General features: G+C 40.0%; 1 protein-coding gene across 2 annotated transcripts in view; it reads left to right on the top strand.

Moving 5' to 3' along the window:
* TENM1 (teneurin transmembrane protein 1) overlaps positions 1–16382 on the top strand; it is a 254101-nt gene that overhangs the window by 180951 nt on the left and 56768 nt on the right. For both annotated transcript variants that reach the window (XM_086470169.1, XM_086470168.1), the window contains 4 exons: positions 5327–5470; positions 10014–10263; positions 11199–11219; positions 15315–15547. In XM_086470169.1, the coding sequence (XP_086326295.1) occupies positions 5327–5470; positions 10014–10263; positions 11199–11219; positions 15315–15547 (648 nt within the window). The remainder of the gene's footprint in view (positions 1–5326; positions 5471–10013; positions 10264–11198; positions 11220–15314; positions 15548–16382) is intronic.

Raw genomic sequence — 16382 nt, 5'->3', positions numbered from 1 at the left:
TAACGGCATTATATTCAGCTGTCTTTGTTTTTGAATGTTACTTTGAATATGACCTTTGGTGTGTCATTGTTTCTGTCATTTTTTGGCTGTGACATTTAAAATGTCATTTCCACTTAGGGTTTACAAAATTCTGACTTTTAGGCATCCTTTCTTACTACATTTCACATTCCCAACAGTTAAAACTAACTGATTTGTTGTTTAAAGATATTTATATGAAAATCATCGTGTTTCATGGGCTTTCTTTACCAAGCAGCACAAGCTGCTATTTTGAGAATTGCTACAGAAGTGCTGCCTGTGCAAATACGTTTTATTTAGCCAGCCATTTTTTTCATTAATTTCATGACTTGGTTTTTAAAAGCCTTGCTATTTTTTTTAATTGACTTTGGGGTTATGTTGCTTAATGGACTAATCTTATAGATACTTTCCATTAAGATTATTTACCTTACCAGCAAAGCTTGTGAATAAGCTCTATTCACTTCCTTAGCAGTTTTGTTTTGCTTTTTAAGTCAGGGGAGTTACAGCGAGCGGCGTTGACAGGATGAGGCTGTAAAACAAGAACAGCAAGGGCTACACGGAGCTATCTACCCTCGTGAGGAATACGCCTCATTCCATACACGAAAATGCTGTTCTGAGGGGCAGCCAGAAGCTCTCTTCAGGACCTGCTGTGCTGACCATACAGGCACTGCGCCTGTAGAATGGCCCGTGCGAAGCCGAAAGGTGCCATCCAGGCTACGCAAGCCCTGCGCCTCCCAGGGCACCCAGTGCGTGACACTTGCTGTATGCTCCCAGCCAGGTAGTCTGTGAGGCAGCTGCACGAAGAGGCGATGGGAGAAGGATCACAGCACTCTCCTAGTCATTTCCACTTAGCAAATGATGCAGGCATAGCCACTTGCTGTCCACAAAGGGTTATGAGACCAAAATATGGAGTATTATTTACATCATGCAATGCACATAGCCATATATCAGAAAACAAGGAGCTTATTCTGGGGCTGTGGTCCCACAGTCTACTTCAACAGATACAACTGCAAGCTGCTGCTAGAAGGGACGATCCTACGTTCTCTCCTTACCCCTGAGCCACCACTCACATTCATTTGATCATGAAATGAGCCAGATCAGGAACAAATTCAGCTGAAAACTGGAGCAACCAGAAAATAAGTGATAAATTTTCGGCTTCATTAGTTTCCTGATCCGCTATGAACGCTAGTGCAGAAGCGCAGGTCTCCTCGTTCCAGCTGTAGCTCACACCTTACATTGGCCTAAAGTGATCGAAACTCCACTCTTAGCGCAGGGTCTCCTGAACTGCTGCATCATCTGTCGTATCTGCATCTGAGCTGCCACCTCTGGCTGACAGCTGCAGAAGGGCGGACAACTTTTCAAAGGGGTCGGTCAGGTGCTGGCACTGACCCCAGAGTGTCTCTGAGCATCCTGGGTGTGGCGTGTGGTGGGGGGCAGGAGTGCCCTTTCCAGCCAGTCTGTCTCTTGAAACCTCCTTGTTAGGGGGCAAATCTAGCCCTAGCCCATGGCAGACGCAGATTCCTGCTAGAGTTTTGCAGCGAGGGAAGGTATTAAATGGGTTGTTGGCTTCACTTACACACGTTGTTGCAGATCCAGAAATGAAAAAAAATTCCAGTGTGCCCTTTGGCACTCCCATGGGTGATGAGGCGGAACCAGATGGGTCACGGGTGCCACCCAGGGCTACCCTGTACTCGGAGTCTGTCACTGCATGTTATCACTGATGTGTTTGAGAGGGAACAGTTGAGTATGCCTGCTCCCTCTGCAACATTTAAAAGTCTTCTGATGATGATGAAGTCCAATGCATATCTGGACTTTAAAATAATTTAAATCAAATGCGTAATATCCTACAAAATGATACAGTAGTTACAGATTCTGAAATGAGAAGATGAATGTAGTATGTTTAAATATGAATAAAGCTTGTGCAATAACAACTATTATCCAAAAGTTGGATAACAACATTTAAATTAATTGGTGCTTAATTTTTTTCTTTTTCTTAAAGTTTAGGTTAATTATGCTTTCAAAATAGAAACAAAAAATCTTTCTATTTTAAGTGCATTGTTAGCATGCTTTGTTAGATTCCAATAAAGCTTTATTTAATTTGACACACTGTAGTACTGAGGGACCTTTATCTGCATCCATTATATGAATTTTTGTCAAAATAATTTCCCTCTGCCAGTGTATTACCAATATTTAATAATGCATTCTGTTCAGTTTTCATTTTAATTAAATTAAATTGCAGCAAGTTGAAGTCCTGGAACTCAGGAATATAACTGTCTGCTTTTGGTTTTAGAAATACTATAAACATCTTTATTTTTCTTCAGGGTTATTGACAGCAGTGATCACATAACCAGTTACAGAAAAGACTTTCTGAGCGTATTTCCACACACAAGTGGTTCTGTTTAAATTCGCTGGAGAAATGTTTGGTGGTGTTTGTCTAGTCCCCAAGTCCCTAACAAGAGGCCATTTTCTTTTCTCAGAGTAACAACTGAGATGACAAAGTAACGGTTTTTTTCTTCTGAATAAAAAAAAAATCATGTGACACAAAACCTTAGTGGTAAAGTCTATGTCCCCTTGTAGTTTAATATAGGAAAAGGAAGGATTTTAGTAAAACCCTCAGTAAATGCTCCTGTATAACTCCATACATGCTCAGTCTCACTCGTGCAAGCACTTGCATCCCGCACAGCAGCATGGAGTGGTGTCCAAGGACTAACCCTTCCACATGTGACCCTAAACCAGCTGTCAGGAAGTCTTAGGTCTTCTCTGTTTGTTGCTCTACGTGTTACTTTAATTGAGTTCATTATATTAGTTGTTCAAAGAAGTAAGATGCTGATAAGGACAAATATTGCAGGAGAGGTTGAAACAGAGGTCACCATCCTGCTTAATGGTGTCTTTTATTTCTTACCTATATTTTGGCAACAGCCCTTAAACTGTGGTGATATGCTGTACTGCTATCAAATAATTGTTCATTCTGTAAATACTTGTATGAAAATAGTAAGGTTTTGGCACAGACTATTTCAGTAAACCTTTTGAAATGCATTTTGAGACTGCAAAGAACTGTACTTGCTGGCTGTTAGTGTCCAAAAACATAGTCACTACAGTTCCCTTTCATGGAGTGAAATCTCAGTCACCTCAAAAAAGGGCTATAAAATAATTTGACCAGAAAGTAACACCCCAAAGTCAGGGTAAGCTGACTGAGTTTATTGTTTTACTTAAAAAATCACAATGTTTTGCAAAGCCTGCCAGTAACAAAATACTTATTTTTCAAGTGACACTGCAGTCACTTGGTTGACTTTGTAATTGTTGTGCTTTGCATGCAGAACAGTTGCTAGGAAATTTTCATGGACGGTACATCAGTACCTCCAGTTAGATGGTTCAGGAGACCCTGCTTTAAGACCACACAGATACTCTTTTTTGGAGCATAGACTTCTTTCATAAATACATGTAAGTATACACAGAATCATGGTTGCAGACACACACGAAGTGACTGTATGTCCACATGTGTCTTAGTGTTGAGGAGGGACAAAAGGCAGCTCTGCACAGTAACTGTGAGGGTAGGGAACAGTGAACAATAACCTCTAGAGGGTGTTTGGCAGCTCAGAAACATCGGCTATAGGCAGGGAACAGCGGACGCTTTTCAGTGGTAGCTGCAGTCCTGGTAAATGTGCCACTGCGGATCCATTGGCACAAGATTCTCGGGTGGCGTGAAGTGTTACAGCGGGTACCGGCATGGTACCATACAGCAGCTGGTGAACTGTCCTGTGGGTCTGTAACGGGTCACTGGGCAAGGCTGAGTGACTTTGTGTTACGTGACTTTACTCTTTCCAAGTGTATGCTTCTGGCCCAGGATCGAACGTGTTAAGTGCATGAACGGAGTAAAGATGCTAACGTGTAGGTGGCAAGTGTGAGCTTGCCTCACAGGGAAGATCTGCCCTTTATCTTCTCTCTGCATTAACACCTAGAAAATAGCATGTTCAGTTACTGAACCTTGATGGCTCAGCCCAGCACAGCATGGGGCTGTTCTGGGAGAAGCTCCATGCCCACAGCTGGGCACTCAGCCCAGGGAGTTACCCAGAACCATCGCTGATGTTAGTCATAAGAGCTCCTGTAACAGAAAAATGGGACAGACCCTCAGACTGAAACCTATAATGTTTGAAACATACAATATTTACGGTACTTAAGGAGAAGTGATTTTTACATTGCAGAGTTTAGCTGCAAAAACAGGTTCTTTCTGCTAAAATGATGAAGCAGCTCTAAGTGAAGTTGCTGTAAGGAACAGCTTTCAGTTTGCCATAAAACATTTATCTTACAAATGCTCCCTGCTATAGCTGGTCAAAATATTTTGATTGCATCCAGTAATGGAATCTAGATGATATTAAAACTATTTATGGTTCAAGTAAAACGTACCTAAAGCTGCTACAGAGAAAAAGTGAGAAGAAAATATTGAAAATGTCAGAAAACTGTGGGGTTTAATTATTTTTTTTTTTATTTTGTATCTTAAAATATTTTTAAAGACATTTTTATTTTGTAAAGGATGAACTATCTCAGTATATCCTAGATCAAATTTTGGGATTTGGTGTCAAAATGATATTCTTCCTTTATGAATGAGTTGCACTGAAATCTATAAAGGTTAACTAGAGGAGATAAATAACTTCAAAAAAGAAAAAAAAAAAAAAAGATTGGTATATTGGAGATACCAAAATTAAACTTTTAAGAGGCTTTCTGTGTTTTGCTGCAGTGCTAAAGCAAAGGTTTTTTGGTCAGTTTGAGAGCCCCAAAACCCACCATCCTTAGGGAAATTCAGGATTTTCAGTAGGTATTTTGGCCAGCTGTGGAGGGGAGCCATGTGATGCACAAGCCTGTTAAGGTAAATGTTTAATTCTAAAAATTATCAGCTTGGCAATCCGTTTCTGCCTAACTACAATTTTTACAATTAGCAAACAAATTAAAACCAGTTTGTTCTAACATGATTTTTTTTTTTTTCTATTTAAGCTGTTATTTAGGTAATTAGCAGAAATGCAATAATGAATCAAGTCAGGAGTCCTTGGAGGAGATTTATACTCTTAAGAAATCCATAACTGATAAAATAAAAAATGTTCTGCTTTGGAACAGTAGTAACTCTAGCTGTAATAACACACTAATCTCTTAAAACCCTTTTTAAAAACAAAAATACCATTCAAAAATAGCAATCAGGCAGAGGAAAATTAGTGGCATCATTACTTGACAGGTGAATATGAAAACCTGGAATGAAAAATTACCTAGTAGTTCACAGAGGAAAAGGTAGACTGATAGATTTTTAATTATTTGTTTGCAGTGTCGGTGGGATATGAATATGAAACATGTCCTGATTTTATTCTGTGGGAGAAGAGAACAGTAATCCTTCAAGGCTTTGAAATGGATGCTTCAAATCTGGGAGGCTGGTCTATAAACAAACACCATGTATTAAATCCACAAAGTGGTAAGTCCTTCCTTTATTAGCTGGCCATGCAGAAGAAGAATACAAATTTTAAAGGAATTAGTTGTTCAGATTTTAAACGTTACACTTCCTAATGCGTAATCCTTCTTGAATATGCACCCTCATTTATTGAGAACTGAACTGTAAATGCCATCTGAAAGGATATTTTTGATGTTCTGGCTCACAGGTATTAAACATTAATATCGCTACCTCCTGCAATCGCTAACACATTGTGGTCATTTGGATGGGAAAAGGGCGTACCAGTTTAGGTTTGTTCTCACACTGTTGGTATAGAAGTACCACATTTTAGGTCAGTTTATAGCGTGTTACATTCTCGGTGAAGTGTCTACACCCCTACTTCATCCAATGACTAACATCGGTTAGAGGCATCGCAGCACCAGGGAGACAAACCGTGCGTGAAAACACACCAGCTGAGTGAAGGGGGGCGCTTCTGAAACCACGCTGCCAGGCCAGTACGCAGAAGATTTTGTGGCCACCCACTCTGTGGAGAAGCACAGTAAGTCGCTCTTCAGGACAAGCACAATCCAGCACCTTTCGAAGCTTTAGGGCAAAAAAACCCCAAAACTGTAAATGCTTTGGCTCTTGTAACCTGCACAGGGAGTCTTCAAGCATGGAGACTTGAATCTGTTTTCTCATTGCTTTTATTTTGTTCCGGGGGGGGTTTCTTTTCCTCCCTTAACATCTATAATCAGGAATTAGTGGTATTAAATTGTTAAAACAGTACTTGTAGATAAATTATAGTAACTAGAAAAATACAGTTTTGCCAATAAACAGATATCTTGCCCTCCTGGGGGGGGATGAAGAGAAACTTGAAGTCAGATTTCAGCACTTATAAATCAGAGTATTGGATTCAGTAAATTTCTCTGAATTTGCTCCAGCTGAGAGTCTGTCCACTAAAATCTATTTCCATCTGCAAACTTCTGTTAATGAAGATTCATGCACAGATGTATGGCTGTCAGGTTTTTACAAGTTCTGTTGTTGAAAGCACAGCTACAGTATAAATATTCCAAATACAAAAGGTCAGATTTAGTTTGTAAATTATCTGGATTTCTGTTTTGATTTAAAATAGTTTGACATTTTAAACAGCAGTTCTTTCATACCCTGTCTTATTGGTTTGTATAGATTGTTTCTTTTAAATGCCAGCTATTGACATTTAACACAAAGAGAAATCTGACCTCAGTCATCTCAGCCCCCAACTGCGAGCCCCATAGTCTACTCCTTAGTGCCAATTTACCACTTGCATAGTTTAATTTCAAGACTAAATTGCTGGCAGTAACTCCAATTTATATGACTATCTGCTAACTGCAGTGGTTACTACTATAATTCACCCCATAGGCACTAACATGGTCTGAGATTTTGTAAAGTACACAATTATAACCTGAGCAGGGCTAAATCGTTGCTTTCCTGGGGACGGGGTATATGGTGACAAGTTGCTTCCTGGCCCCGTCTCAGCTGTGTGGCCCCGACCTGTCAGCCACATGCCACCTCCTCCGAAATCATCCAGGCTGTGCTCACTACCCCAGCCCAATAGCAACGATGGGGGATGTGCAGCTGCTTATACCTGCTCCTCTTCCTCCCATGTTCCCACGGTGCTGGGCACGATCAAGGCTGAAGTCAGAGGGAAGCTGCTAAACTTCTTTATCCCTTACCTACAGAGACACAGGCTGGGGAGGGGGAGGTGTAAGCACATCTGGCTTGGAATCAGTGGGTCTCTTCTGTTTACAGTTGGCGTGTGAGAGCATCTCCAGTGAGGCTGACAAAGCCCAGCCAGGGCTCGGTGATGCCTCAGGTGTCCCTCGTGATTCAAACAGGCTTTGAGCAGGCACACCTGGCTTGTGTGCAGGAACTAGAAAAGCAGTTAGGAGCAGAAAAACAGTGACTGTACCGTAGCTGGTGCACACCAAAGGGAGCAGCCTGTAGGCTTGCATTAAAGCAACAAAACCAAATAATGAACTGCGTTAACCAAAAGGAGAAAAATAACGAGCGTGCTTCTGGTCTTACCTAGAAACTACTGCTCTTCCATTTCAGATACATGAAATGCACTTTAAATAAGGACAAGAAGATGGTTCAAACTTAGAATTATACATTTCAGACTTATCTCCATGCCACCATGAGTGAAATGGAAAGCATGAGTAGCCTTCTCGAGAATGCACATATTGAGATTTTTCACTTTTAATTAAAGCATTAGCATTCCCTCTGTATGAAGAGCTGCTTTTTTAGAAGCATGAAACTTACATCTGTTTTTCAGACACTGTCACTGGATTAACTGCAGAAATAGCATTAGAATATAACATAAATGTCTTTCTAGAAATTCTCTATTGGAAATTACAATTTTGTTTTCAAACTAAAACTGGAAGGACTGTGCTTGGTTAGTTAACTAATTCTGAAGAGCTTATATCTGACTTCAGCCACTAAGTCTTGTCTTCCAGCAGGTCTGCTGCTGTGCACAACATTCCTGCTCAGAGACAGCATGGATATGCTTACCTCCCTCCCCATAAAGCCTATTCATTTTAGAGATGTTACAAAATAAACGAAGTACAATAAAAAAATTGTAAAAACAAACAGATGCAATTGTACAGAACTGCATAGCGCAGTCTAAGCTGTGGAGGTGCAAGTATTGACATGCAGAAACCACAGCAAGTAAAAACTGTGTTCTATTGCCAGATGTAAGTATCTTTAAAAAAAAGAAAGAAAAAAAATTACTAAAATGTTCTTTTCTCACTTTTTTCCCCCTCCAGTTTAGAGGATTGATCACTTCTAATTCATGACATTATTAGAGTTTAATGTTTTCTAACAGAAAGGTTTTGGTCAGTTTGGAAAATCATCAGGGCATTTCTCATAATCAGGAAGAGAACACATACCATGAATACTAGTTCCTGCATAGAGTCCTTTTAAAGACACCTATATCTCATGGATACAAATGAATGTGCTGGTAACTGACTTTTCAGAGTATTCTTTGAATTAGATTTTTCTTCTGATGGGCAAGTGTATTGATTCCATTTTTACTTATCTGGGGGAAGGAGGAGTAATTTTATAGGGACTTTATGCTTTAAGGTAATTTCAGCCCCAGTGTAACACAGCACCAAGTAAAATTAAAGCAGCAGCTCGAAAGCCTGAAATTAAGCACATGCTTACATTTATTGACAGCAAAAAATATTCTCCAGAGTCCTAATTATTTACTGGTGTTTGTATGAGGCGGTTGAAAGATTACCTTTACATTGTTAATTTCAGACAAAGGACAACATCTTCATTTAGCAGTATTTTTATCCGGTGAGTAACAGAGGGTATTGCCATTAATTTTACTGGCGTATTTCTGAGATGCTTTTTTTAAACCAACATTCAAACAAACATAGCTATTCTGTCCTGTGGTTCAGAAATAAATTTTTCAAAATATAACTCCCTTCAAAACAGCTGTGGCAACACTCCGTAATTTCCAAGGAGAATTTCTGAAAGCCACAGAAAAAGGATCTAACAAAAGTTGGTAGAGACCATACATTTGCCATACTTTGGGAAAACTCAGACGTGTCTCAGTGTGGACTTCCTGCAGTATCTAGAATATGCTCATTTCCCAGTGTAAGAGTCCTCCAGAAAGTGCATTCTTTTGTGTTTATTCCTTTAATCGTGACACTTTTCTGATGAGCTACTGGGCTTTCCAAGGGAAATAAGTATTTTGGGCTGTGGTCTAAAAGAATACCTTTCTTCCATTGAAAAATAGCCAAAATCTTACAATAACATGTCCTATTAAAGGTACTTAACTATATTCCCACATTACTACTTAAAATAAACACTGTTGCTCTCAGCTTCAGAAAATAGATCTTTGTACTGATTCTGGTACCACCAACCTAATAATTGGCAAGACTTTCAACCACATTTGCTTTGGAGCAGTGCAAATAACACTGGAAAGTTATTTTAAACTCTATGGCAGACTTTAATATATTCTTGCTGGTAAGACATTCACTTGTGCCTTGGAATTGCTCCTTGACTTTTAGCTTGGCTTTGCTGCACTTGGCGCCATTTTTATATACCGTGAAGGACTCGCATTTAAATTTGAATATTGATTTTGTACTGCCACTCAGTGCTCTTCTGTGAAAAATGCATAGTAGTCCTGCTATTAATCTCCTTTAATTAAATATTCAAACTGCCTAAGAAATTCCTCTGCTACCTAATAAAAATTTATGAATAAAATGAATATTAAAGTAGAAATCCCCAAGAAATCAGATAGCACTGCAATTAACAGTCAATTTGTTAGAGCATTAACCAACCATGAGTTCTCCTCATGATGTTGGCTTTTAAAATAGCCACTAACCACTAATCAACAAAATGGGGATGGTGAAGCTCGGGACTGAACAAAATTGGAAGAAATTAGTGGAACTCTGTGACAGTCTTTAAGAGATCTGATGTTGTTGCTGGTTTGGTAATCTGGTTTTCTAGAGGCTTGCATAATCCAAAACTGCAGAATAGTTTAAATTATATACATTTGCGCTTTTTGTCTCTTTTCTCTTTCCCCCACCCCACCCCCCCTTAGGTATTGTACACAAAGGAAATGGTGAAAACATGTTCATTTCCCAGCAGCCACCAGTCATCTCCACTGTGATGGGCAACGGGCACCAGAGAAGTGTCTCTTGCTCCAACTGCAACGGTCTTGCACTCAACAGCAAACTCTTTGCCCCGGTTGCTCTTGCTTCTGGGCCTGATGGTAGCGTGTATATCGGTGACTTCAATTTTGTCAGGCGGATCTTTCCCTCTGGAAACTCGATTGGCATATTAGAATTAAGGTAAAAAAATAATTAGCTTTCTCTGGCTAGTGTTCATTATCCTGGCTGTGATATGCCTGTGAAAACTACAGTGAGCCTTTTTTCCCTTGGGACTTAAAGCAGCAGCCGCATTTAGTTGCGTTGTGAGCATATGTCTCATCAACTGTCAAACACACTCATCAGAAAACTTGTGCTTACTTTAAAGTCATCCGTTAAAAAGGGCATCCTAAGTAGCCTTTAGAACAGGCTTTGCGTAATGAATTTCTACAAAGTGCAGGATTAATAGAGCTAACTTTTCTTCCTGCAGAATTTTTCATATATTTTCTCAAAAAGTTAAGATGTTCTATGAAGCATATTTTTGAAGCAAACCCCATAGTTCAACAGCAAATATGCAGAGTGTCATGGCAAGTCCCAGCATTGCGGCTGAAGATAGACTATGACTATATAGATAGACCGTGTTTAAAATTAATATAATTAAATCGTTCCTCACCTGTAACAGAGGATGTGACTGAGCTGAAGCAGACAAGAGCAAACCGGGCTTGGCAGTCTGACATGTCACAGGCTGGGCCTGTGCCACCGTTGATGACTCCCCTGTAATTATGTCTCCAGCTTCCCATTCCTTGTCAGGGGCAGAAAGGAAGGCAGGAAAGGTTTCTGACACCAACTTATTTAACACTCATGAATCTCCAACTAGTGAACACTGCTGGTGGTGATGTGTGCTGCTTGTTCAGTATTAACTTGACAATGTGCAGGCGGTGGAAAGGAAGCTGTTTCAGAGAAAGAAATAATACCAAGTAACAGGATAAACAAATGTTTTGTAACTGGGATACAGCTCTGTGTGCAGTCAGGCAAAGAATACAGTTTTGTGGAGAACTAACATTTCTCGTCTTTCTCTTTTTTTTCTTGTCTTTCTCCCTTTTTTTTTTTTTTAAACCTGAACCGATCTGTCTTGCTAGGAATAGAGACACAAGACACAGGTATGTAAAACAGTGACAGTAATATGTGAACCATGTTCGAGGAAACAGTCTTACAAAAGTCCTTTTAGAAGTCTGGATAGAGAAACACTCTGAATTTAATAGAAATGTTAATCAAATTCACCTTTGTTTATAGTAAGTTTGACATGTTCCCTTTGAAGGAATAAAATCTCCCTCTAAAAATCAGTTTGCTGATCACCAAGCAGAGCTGAAGAGGTTTAAACCCAAAAGCTGGGAATGCATTTCATAGCTGTCATATTCATTTCACGTGGTGTTTGAATGGTCGTAGATATAGCCAGCCAAGGCAACCGGAGCTTTAGCAGCAAAGAAATAACAAAAAAAAAGGCTTCAGAGTCACACAAGAGGACTGCGCTGCAGTGGTTCCAGGATACTACAAACTTTACAGTCTGCCACGGTTACAGAGGGTGCACAGCAGACCCCAGTCCGGGGGATGCTGTGGCACAGCTCAGTCCTTGCTTCTCCAGCTAAAGCAAAAGCAAGCCGCTTCCTCCCTTTCCAGTTAGCATCTTGGCATTGCAACGTAGGGATTTCTTTAAAAGAATGAACGTTGCACATTAAGCTTCTGCAACAGACGGTGAGGGAGTTGGTTATAACAATCCAGCTGCAGAAATTATGTTGCACGCTAGAAAGAGATAGCAAGGCACTCTCTATCCGTAGAAACAAACTTCTTAGCATCTCAGTACTTAAATGATATAAATAAACCAGCACCAGTACAACGTGGCATAGTAGGAAGCAGAGTGTGGACTGAACTTGTGTTTGCAGGATGAGAGGAGTGGTTGGAATTACTTGCTTTAGCCACAGGAATGCTATTGAATCCTGTAGAGTATTTGTCAGCCTACTTACAGATGATGTCGCATCTCATATTTTACAATGAAAACTTAGAAAGAAAGAATAGTTCCTCCTTGGTAAGTGCAAGGTTCTGGTTTTTTAACTGAAGGATTGTTTCTATTTGCTTTAAACTGACAAGTATCTTTGTAAACTAAAGAAAAGAAACAAATAGAACTTATTTACTCTGTAATGCATCCAGAACATGAATTGGGTTTTAAATTCAGGGATTTCTCTTGTGAAGTAGAATTTTTTTAATACCTGCTCACTAGTACCGTTTTCTTGAGATAAGCTTAAACTTTAATGTCAAATTGTCAAATGTCAAGCTTAAACCTTAATGTCAACCAATGTCAAGTTGTGACAATACTCAAGTAACCCAGCCCTATTAATTGCAATAATAATAGCCCCTGTCAGTATTCTGTCCAAGTGGAATCTGTGCAAAAATGGAGGAAATCACTTGGGGTTATGGCGGAGTACTCAGCAGTCCCGCTGCGCACCGTTCTCTTGAGGCTGTAAAGGCCGTAGACATGGTGGAAATTTCTAGGATGTTCTAAGAAACACGTAGAAGCAACAACTAAAAGGTGTCGGAGGCTCATGACAGCCCAAGCAGGAAAAGGCTTCAAAATCCAGTTCCTCGACACAACTCTTATCTCCAAAAGAGCAAGGAAAAAGGGTTCTTTTTACCAGAGCAAAGAAAATACTGTGTAAAATGGGATAGAGTTTGGAGACCAGTAAATGGAGAAGGTCACTGGTCTTACTTTTGGCTGTTTAAAACCAACTTTTTCTGTCATCAAGATTTTAGTAAGAAATAACAAAGCCATTTAATAGTTGGTAAAAATGGAAACTAGGCTTTGAGGTTACAGGGGAAATAAATTACTACAGGATAGTAATCACTTTTTCTGGAAAGATTCATTGTAAATCCTAGAATACTTGATACCGTTTTTAATAGGCTAATTTAAATAAACTCAGATTTAGGTTTCCTTGCAAACTTCAGCGAAGATAACGTGTATTTTATTTTGTTCCACTTTTTACTAATACTCTTTAAATTTAAACATTTTAGTATGCGAGGCTTTAATCATAAACATGAAGAGTTTTCTAACAGCCCATCTATTAAAGGTAATGACAAGGATGATAGGAAATGTGTCTGCAAGGGGAGTGATGAAAAATATGTTTGTTTAACATCTAGAATTCTCCTTGCAACTGTTTCCACAGAGCTATTTTATTAAAAAGTCATCTTTTGGCTGCCCAGTCACTTCTGAGCTCACTCCAGAGAGCATAAATGATTCTTAATGTTTTCAGCAAACAAAATTTCATAATACTGGTGATGCATGATTTGGCATTAATTGCTTTTAGTTCATCCTCTTACTCATCTTTCATCATACCACTGTCCTCACTGTCCCTGTGTTTCCTTGGACTGGGTTTCACATCTGTTCCCCAACTGTGGGGGTATCTCTTTCCTTATATTTCTGCCTTCTGTCTTTTATAGACACTTGTGATTTAGGTCAGCTCTAAGCTAGTCTAGCATGTGGCCCAGGCTCAGAGGTGCCGAGTAGTGTCTGTTCCTTTTTGGATGGAGAATGAGAACTCAGAGAAATAGGCCCAAGCTCTATCGCGTTTATCATGGAGCAGCATTGCCCTTCTCACTTCTAAATGGAGATAAGATTTCAGCTGATCATCTGTTAAAAGTTTCTTAGCAACATATAGAGTACTCAGTAGACTGCTAAAATAAAAGCTATTGGTAAGTCATTTTTACATTGTTTCATGACATTACTCAGTAAGGTAGAACTCTAATAGACGATTAGTAAAGCTTAGTATGTGCCTCAGCCAGGCAAAAACTTCATATTTGAAGAGGCTGAAATCAAGTCAGTATCCTCTGAGATGTTACGTATCGGTCCCGGAGCCTCTGCCAGTTCTTCAGTTCTGTTTTATCTGGATTCTTGTTTTGCTGGTTTGTTGTGGCGTTGAAACGCGGCCCTGCAGAAGGAGCTGTGTGCCGAATGTTGTCAAACCCACCTCCAACAGGACTGACAAAGCTGAGAGGAGTAACTCGTTTCCCAACTTTGTTGCAGCAAACTTAAGCGTTAGTAAATTGTACCAATGTTAATAAAATGTCTTTTTAACCAAAAAAAAAAAAAAAAAAAAGGAATTTGACAATCTCTTTAATCTGCAGAGAGGATCAGAAAGTCCCATATAGAGCTACAGGGGGTGTGGGCAGGTCAGTGTCTAGCCCAGCCTCCTGTCAGAAATCTCCTCTTCCTGCTGGAGAAACATGGCAGTGATAAAAATACTGTGTGAGCACCTAAACACTCTGCCTGGCGTTGGCCACCACTCTGCCTGTGCCTATCTCCCACCATTTCAGTAACCAACTGTGTGATTTAAAGGATCTACGCCTATCTGGAGTTTTATTTCATTTTATAATCAGGACTGCACTGCATTCTCACCAGGCTCAGGCGTGCCATGTGCTTAGACAGTTTTCTCAACCTGGAAATTAACTTTGCACTGAAAACACACCAAAAAGTCATACTAGTTAACAAGATGCAGCCCAGTTCTCCGATTAGAATTTATGATCCTCACCATTTAATTAACATATGTAAATACTTTTTTAAATAACATTTTATAATCTCAATAAGGCACTTCAGTGCATGAATTATGGTGCATTAATTCATGCCTAGTTGCACTGACAGTACTTGGCCTTCTGCCTTGCTCCTGACAATACAGTCGGCATGAGTTAAGGCACCATATTTCACACCTTCATGTTTCGTAAGGTTTAGAAAAAGATAAAAATAACCAAGAGTAGTGAGTGTTTGGGCCCATGCAGAACAATCCGTGAGTCACTTTGCTGCAACTTGTAGATTGTCTTTCAGTCCCAAGAGTACTAGTACTTTTCAGATATAGAAAAATGACCTTGGTTTTGATAGCAATAATTGTGACTAAGCTGAAGTCACTCCAGTTAGCTTTATACTGGGTCGCTTGGTACTGATGGACAGACTAGCTCCACCAATACCACTGTCTGCCTAATCTTGCTGATACATAGCTGGCTGCTCAGGCTCTGCAGCCGGTACCACCAGTTCCTTCCTTCTCAGCAGTGGTGTTTGCATGAGCCACATTAAAGCTGGGCTCACTTATGCCTCCATCATCCCCAAGTCATTGAACGGATGTTTTTAGATAACTAGAACACAATTGTTATGCTGCCACAAACAGAGATTTAAAAGAAAAACAATTTAACTTTGATGCTCTCTTCTTCTGTTTTAGTACAAGCCCTGCACATAAATATTACTTGGCTGTTGATCCAGTGTCAGAATCCCTTTACTTGTCAGATACCAACACCAGAAAAGTCTACAAAGCAAAATCCCTCATTGAAACAAAGGATCTGGCGAAAAACGCAGATGTGGTGGCAGGAACAGGTGACCAGTGCCTTCCATTTGACCAGAGTCACTGTGGAGATGGCGGAAAGGCGTCCGAGGCTTCTCTCAACAGTCCAAGAGGTAAGAGAAGAGCATACCTGAAGTACTTGGTGTTGATCATCTGTCATTTCCTTCCGTTATTTAGAAACTCTGATGCAACTGGATGTACAAAAATGGGTCTGAGGTGGCGATTTAACCGTCTATAGGGAAGCCAAATCATTTCATAAAGCCCACTCGTGTTTTTAGTATCAACAGTCATGAGTAGCATGAGCAGCAGGCTCCAGTTAGCATCCTCTGAAATGCTCTTTCCTTCTGTGGCAACAGTCCTCTTTTATTACCTTTCAGTTGTAAGGTAGCAGCATTTAATTATATTTAACTTTTAAGCAAATAATGTGGTTGCAAAGACCATTTTTCAGATTTTTATGCATTGAGGCAATTCTTGTAATGTCAGTGGAGTTTACTCATACACATTAAGCCAGGGCTGTTCGAATCGCACAGACAGCAAAATCAAGTTCAGTTGGAACACGATTTTGTCCTTCCTTATTAAATGCACTTTGCACAACACGAGCATCTCACCTACTGCATGTGAAATCAGCATTTTGCTGCAGCATTCCTGTCAGAGTACATCTAGTATTGTCACAGGCAAAATGTGTGCGAAGCCTTGAATCCCCACTAGCGCAGTGTGCGTTGGAACTGTGATAAAGTCTCTCGATTTGGTGCTCAAAAGCAGCTGATCACCCTCAACTCCCACTGAAATCCCTCGAACAAAGGGTACTCAGCAGCTCCCATGGCAGAGCCCTGAGTGGGCTTTTAGCATGCTTCCCCCATAGCACACTGCTCCCTCCTAATGACTAGCTCTAAGGAAGGGTTTTGATTATTTTTCATGAGCTAATAAAGGAAGGGTGTATATCAGTAG

This window comes from Leptosomus discolor, chromosome 9 (genome assembly GCF_034619465.1).
Source record: "Leptosomus discolor isolate bLepDis1 chromosome 9, bLepDis1.hap2, whole genome shotgun sequence".
In the NCBI taxonomy this organism is placed as follows: domain Eukaryota; kingdom Metazoa; phylum Chordata; class Aves; order Leptosomiformes; family Leptosomidae; genus Leptosomus; species Leptosomus discolor.
This window is presented reverse-complemented; position numbering and strand designations above follow the sequence as displayed.